This window comes from Triticum dicoccoides, chromosome 7B (assembly GCF_002162155.2).
Source record: "Triticum dicoccoides isolate Atlit2015 ecotype Zavitan chromosome 7B, WEW_v2.0, whole genome shotgun sequence".
NCBI lineage: Eukaryota > Viridiplantae > Streptophyta > Magnoliopsida > Poales > Poaceae > Triticum > Triticum dicoccoides.
Genome location: NC_041393.1, coordinates 746,489,893 through 746,497,024, shown reverse-complemented (window position 1 = coordinate 746,497,024; position 7,132 = coordinate 746,489,893). Strand labels below are relative to the sequence as shown.

Sequence of the window (7,132 nt, the reverse complement as noted above, 5' to 3'; positions counted from 1 at the left end):
ATATATACATTGTGAAGCAACATCATTAACTTGGGAAATGGTATGTAAAGCACACGACACATTTCATGTTTCACTAGAAGACATAAATACTCAAACTAATTTTGTTCTTTTTCGCAAAGCCGTTTTTTCTTTCTGCTAAGGAAGAAAATATTGGGAAATCACAGTGCAATTAATGATAGTATATCATACGAGGACTGGATCGACCCTTTTGTCATCCATTAATCTCATGCATATATATTGTGACCATTTTCCTCGTTTTCCTATCTATATGAAATAGGCACAACACCTGGGAAAAATACTCATCTGATAAATCAGCTCCAAATAAGATATATGCGTGCAAAACTGAGCTAGCTATGGATTAATGCAACTCATTAAATAATTTCATTCACCATACAAAATTGCTGGAGCTGGACACAAGGTCGTTAACCTATAGATCTAATTTAGATCGGCTAATTTCAAGTAAAACAGCACCAAATCAGCTCAAGAAACAAAGAATCACATGAAATAACCTGAAAGATTAGTTCTAGCTACATCAAAGTATCAAACACAATCTGACACACACACATATATATAGCAGCTCAATTGCAGTCTTCATTTATTTATCAATTAGAAGGGGATCGATCGATCCGGAGCTATTTGCAACCCAAGTCTCGAAACACAAAGTCAAAGAGAAGGAAGGCAGATATAATATCGGAGAAGCTAAACACCAAATATAGCACACGCAAGCACAGCTCCAACAACTGTCAACTGAGAACACTAGCAAGCTGCTCGATCGATCTGTTGATCACTCCTACTCCTCCTCCTCCTCCTGTTTCTGATCTGCCTCGGGAGCCGGAAGGTTCAGATCAACGTCGAACACGATGGGCTTCCGAGCTTCTTCGGCGACGGCGAGTTCCTCCCTTTCGAGCCAGGAGCAGCCTTTCTTACCATTGTGGCTAGCACGGTGGCCGCCGAGCGCCTGCCGCGTCTGGAACGGCATCTTGCAGCGGTCGCACACGTACGGGTAACGGATCTCGGCCAGGGGCGGCGGCCGGGGCGGCTCCATGCCGCGCCAGCTGCGGTCCGTGTGGCTGCGCATGTGGCCATGGACGGCCTTGGCAGTGGCGAACATGCGGAAGCAGATAGGGCACCCGTAGGGCTCTACCTGTGCTCCACCGGGGACGGCGGCCGGCCTCTTGCTGCCACGGGCGATGGCAGGGACGACGGCGTCCACCTCGTGCAGGGACTTGAAGGTCCAGGGGTACCTGGGGTCGTCGCCTCCTCCGGAGCCTCCCGCGACGAGGTAGTGGACATGGCCGGCGGCGGGCATGACGAACACTTGCGAGCTCGATCCGTTGAGCATGCTGTGGGTTGTGGCTGCCGTTTCTGTATTTGTGTATGGACACTCTAGATGCACTGTGTATTTGTGTATATGTAGCGGCTTGGGAGTTGGGACTGCTGAGTAGGTGGGCCGCACCGCCGCAGCACCATCTATCAATGTACTACTTGGAGTATCTGTTTATCAGTTCTATGTGGTCTTTATTAATCTATATTAGTGTCACCGGTGGGGAGATTGTAAGCTTTTCTAAGAAACATTTCCATACCGGCATGTGCAGTGGAAAGAGAGAAATCGTCTGTTGTAGTCTTTTTTCAGTTGGTAGTCCCCTTACCCTCGCATACCGTCAAGTCTCAGAGCTGATTTTTACCTTATAGACAATAACCTTATAAGAAAATCCCCCCCTTTAATAATTATAAATGTTCGGCTAAAATCAAACCTGCAAAATTAGTTTCAAGTACAACAAAGCCAATCACATTTTTTTTCTGAAGAAAACCGGCGCTGATAGCTAGCTTTTTCAATATGACCAGACATCAGTATTTGCAACCACAGCGCCCTAACTATTAACGCAGATAGGAAAAGGAACAAAAAAAAGTATCGACGAAGAAAAGGAGACAACAAAAGGTTTTGTCAAATCTGACGTTGGCTTCCAGGATTGTCAAGGCTGAGCCTATGTAAGCATTGCAACCTAGTTTATATGGTTTGATCTCAACTAGGAAGCTTCCCTTTTCGCAAACAAAGGAAAGTAGGAAGCTTCCATATAGTGCAGCCCATATCCGATGTTGGTATATCGTAATTTCACTTGCAGACGAAAGTGTTTGTAATTCAGTTTCTAGTTGGGGAGAGAAGCCACCCCTAGATTTTGCAAAAAACTGTGGGCTGGTTTGGTGACATCAATACTGAGCACCGTCCTAACCCTCTCACAAGCTGTGCACTTTCAGCCGTCGGATTTCATGATCTTACCCTCCTAGAGCGTTCTAATATCATGTTTCCCCTTGGGCTCCATCCACGCTTTACAGATTCCATAGGAAAAATTATAGCCCATAGGTTAACTAAGCGTCTCTACATCGCAAGAAGCCAACTAACTCACTGGTCTCCACATGTGTGGCACTCGGTGGATGCACCGATGTTTAAAGGAAAAGGAGCACCACTATATCTAGATTTCCATGAGGAGGAAAATACATGATGTCCATTGTTTGTGATGTAGTAAAAACCCAAGACCGCCTATGTAGGATTCCACCAAGAAAACCAGGTATTGGTCGGTGTGATCCCCTAAAAAATAGTCATGGTCGATCAATGAGTGGTTCATTTTGAGAGGGTGTCATTGAGCGCGTGGTCACCGTGCCCCCTATGATTGAAAGTTTTGTACATATACCCTTCAACTGCATATGTAAAAAAAAGCAATTTCTACTTGGGCCCGTCTAAATTTTAGTAGCATGTATCCCCCCTTCCTTGGCTCCGTCCTTGGCTAAGCCGCATCCTAGTTTGTGATCATATCTAACAAACACCTCATCACAAATGGTGTTGGCTCCTTCCCCGTCTCTCACTCCTCACAACGACACACATCATCTCCAAAACGCACCTCCTGCTTTACCTTGTGGAACGACATCTTTGTGAAGTTACTCAGGGCTGAAGCTTCAAAGGATGTTCTCAACTCACAATTCTCTTTCATGTTCCCTTTTTTTTGCTACTTGTAAGACCTGTTGTATTTCCATTGAACAACTATGGAAAGAGGATTAGCTCTATTAGAGAAAATTTTGTCAACTTACTATTTCACAAAAGAAGGCCAAGTTGTGCCCCCAAGTATGACATGTAGTAGCTTCTTCGTTGCCAAAAAAGATATATGGTTTTTTCCTAAATGTTATATACCGCTTATAGCAGTATCTAGCACAGGAATCACAGGCTAGTACTCGGTGTGGGCCAATGCCCAATAGCATGGGACTGGATGGCGTGCATTCCAATTTTTTGCATCTGGCTTTGCTTCGTTTTTTCTTCCCAGCATGCTTTTTTTAAGTCGTTCGATTTCCATTTTCAATTTTACTTTTTTATTTATTTTGACTTTTGTCTTTTGTGTTTTTCCTTATATATTTTTTGTTCATTCTACTTACAAAATTCTAATTTTATTTACATGTAATATAAATATATGTTGAAAAACAAGTGAACATTTGAAAACCAAAAGAAATTTTAGAAAAAGTATGTGAGCACTTTTTAAAGTGACATGATATTTTTAAAATAGGTGAACACTTTTTTGGAATAATATATGAACATTTTTATAAAATGGATGAACATTTTTATATTTCATCACTATATTTTTAAAGGCCGTGAACACTTTATAAAAGCATACTACTAATTTTTCAAAATACATGAAGACTTCTTTCAATTAAATGAGTACTTTTGAAATGCATGAACACTCCTTTGAAATTTCATGAATATGTTAAACTATATGAAAAACTTATTTAATTACCCAGATATTTCTAAAAATACATGTAAACTTTTAGAAATGTACAGCAATATATTTTAGGAGTAAATGAATATTTATTTTGTTCATATGGTTGTATATTATTTTTAAAACTAATATCTTTATTATGTCTTTTTGTTTACTAACTGGTAATATTGTATATTTTCTCATAAAAAATTGAAAATGAAAAACATGAAGCTGTTTTTGTAATAATCATGTCCCATTTAGGCTCCGGCTGGGCGACCAGCAAGCTTCCGCTGGTCACGTTTTCACAAATCTTTATAGGGAGCTTCTCTATTTTTTGATTACCTTCCTAGCATATGTATAAGACCGAATCCATCGAAATCGATTTTGAAAAAGAACTACTAATCCTTAACTTTTCCAGGAATCCTTCATCAGTGGTTGTGAATGACTGACATCCTTTCGACCTTGGTTCCGTAGGAGCAAGTCAGAAAGGTTGAGAAAATCTATAGGGCCCTCTGATCTGCCGCATTCTGCGATAGACTAGCGGGGCTAGGCCAGTCTTTGCTTATTGGGCGGCCCACACAGGAGCAGCTAGTGGTGTAAAAAAACAACCCAAAAAAAGAGATGCTTCGGCAAGGATCCTACTCGTGAGCTGGCACCAGTAGAAGAAGCTACCTAACCACCGGAGCTAATCAGCAGTAGTGTTAAACATGCAGGCGAAAACCTTTAGAACTAACTGTATCGGCAAATCCATATATTTTCTCTCTTTTCAAACATTTAATGAAATCTCCAAATAGTTTTAAAAAATTGGAACAATTTTCAAAAACCCAAAATAAATATTAAAAATTACCAATTTTTGAATTTGTAGCCCAATTTAAAAACGGAAAGAATTTATGAATTTGCAAACAATTTTTGAAAAACAGAAATATTTTGCCATTTCCAATATTTTTGACAGACACCAAATTTTTGGAATTTGCAAACAAATTTATAAAAGGGAACTTTTTTTAGCCTTGAAAACAATAGGAGAGGCTCCTACTGTGTAAATTAATAAAGAATCAGAGTCCCAACTTTACATGTATGTTACATGGGAGGGTGATGAAGAAGCACCAACCAGGGGAACTAAGCTAACAAGAAAAAGAAGGTAAAACAGTAACTATTTACAGAGATTGAAGCAAGGAGGTAATGAACTCCTTATGGGTATCCTTCACCCTATGAGTGAGGAGACGTAGGTCTGCCACGTATCTATGTTTCCAGGATGTTTCGCTAGGTGGGATTCTTCGGAAGACTTTGTCATTTCGCTCTTTCCAAATGCTCCAAGCAGCCACCAGGAAGACCTCCATGAATAATGGCTTGTCCCATGTTTGTTTAGCAGCCTCAATCTTGCGGAGACGGCAGTCATCCGACGTCCAAGATATATGTAAGTTGTTCCAACAGTGGATGCTGAAGGGGCATTCGAATATCATGTGGTTGATGGTTTCTTCAACATGAGATTCACACAGTGGACAGTCGTGGTTGTCTCCTCCCATATTGTAGTGTCTACGTTTGAGCATATTACTGGTGTTGAGTCTGTTATGCATCAAGAGCCAGCCAAAAACCTTTATCTTCATTGTGTTTTTGAAATCATTATTTTTTTGAATTCATGAAAGAATGTTGAACATCTTTTGAAAACATGGAAAATTAAGACAAAAGGGAACATTTTTTGCATCTGCGAACAAAATATGAAACTCTGAACAAAATTTAAAAATGCGAATCTATTTTATTTATGCATTAGTTTGAAAATTGGAACATTTTCTGCACTTATGAACCTATTTTAAAATCGAACATTTTCTCAAATATGCAAACATCTTTTAAATATCAAGATATTTTTTGAATTTTGAACAAAATTTGGAACAGGAACATTTCCTGAACTTTTTTTTGATAGGTGTACATTTTTTAAAATATGTGAATCTTACTCTAAAATCACCAATGTTTTTAGAAATTCGGAAAAAAAATTAAAAAATAGGGACATTTATTGAACTTCTGAACATTTTTGAAATTTCGAACCAATAATGAAATTCTGAAAAATAAGAATTGAATGAAAAGGAGTATAAAATGGATTACAAAAGAAATTGAAAAACATAAAAAAATACGTAAAAAATAAAAAAATGAAACAGAAAAAAATAAAAAGGAGGAGACAGGAAAAGGAAAAAGGAAAAACAAGAAACTACTGATAAAAAACGGAAAACAAAAGAAAACCGGTTCAGAAAACTTCAATAAGCTTCCTGAATCCGATCAGAGATTTTCTAGGAGATTCTCAAAATTATACACTGTAGCGTGTGCGTTATCGAGTCATGGGGCTGGCCCATCTGGTGTAGCGACAGTTTGTCGCAAAGAGCGGAAAATAAGAATTTCCCATTTATACCTTGCTTTGTAAGAATTTATCGCTGGTATTTTGCAGGCTATATACAGTTCGCTGCTCCAAAAGGATGTACCATTTCTGCTGATTTATATTATTAACAGTGTATTAAAAGTTCCACGTCGGTTGGAGGTGGAGCAATTTTAGCGAATCATAACGTCAAGTGTCGGAGCTGATTTTAGCGAATCTCCGGAATGCATCTAAGGAAATTAAAAAGCATATGATTTTTCAAAAGTATTCATCCGGCTATAAGAAATTGGTCTCCAAGTACCTAGAGAAATGTCCATCGTGTGTTTCAAAAATGTTCTTCGTGTATCAATATTATTAGTCATGTATTTAAAATGACTATTGTGTATCTAGAAAGAGTACATCATGCATTGAAAAACTACTTTCTGAAAAACAAATGTTCATCATGTTATCCAAAAATAATAATTGCATATTGAAAAAGAATTTACCATGAATTTAAAATGTTCATTGTGTATTAAACGTATTATTTTTAACTAGTACATGTTCATCATGTACTCAGAATTGTAATTGTGTATTTGAAAGATATTATTCCTGCATTTTAGAAAATATTAATCATGTAATACCAAAATTGATTATCATGTACTAAAAGATATTCATCGGGTATAAAAAATGTTCAACAAGTATTTTGAAAATGTTCTCATGTATTTAAGATTTTATAATGTGCTAAAAAATTTGATCATCTATTTAAAGAAATGTTCAACGTGTATTTTAAATTCCTCATCATGGTTTTATGAAATGATCATCAGTTAAAAGTTTTTCATCATAATATACATGCATTTTTCAAAAACTGTATACATTCTTCTAAGAAAGAAGTTCGATGACTAAAATGTCATAGTTGGTTAGTGGTTCTCTCTCAACAAAGAGGTCATGAGTTCGAATAATGTCGCTCGCACTTTTTTTTTGAAGTTTTCTTCTGAGAAATCTACTTTTTTAAAGTTTAACAATAAAAAGTAAATAGGCCATTCCAACGCCG

General features: G+C 37.8%; 1 protein-coding gene across 1 annotated transcript; it reads right to left on the bottom strand.

The window, feature by feature from the left end:
* Window positions 1-583: 583 nt before the first annotated feature.
* On the bottom strand, window positions 584-1,309 carry LOC119339658 (zinc finger protein ZAT9-like). The gene has a single exon (XM_037611627.1). The coding sequence runs from the start codon at window positions 1,307-1,309 to the stop codon at window positions 791-793; it is 519 nt and encodes a 172-aa protein (XP_037467524.1). The 3' UTR covers window positions 584-790.
* Window positions 1,310-7,132: the final 5,823 nt, after the last annotated feature.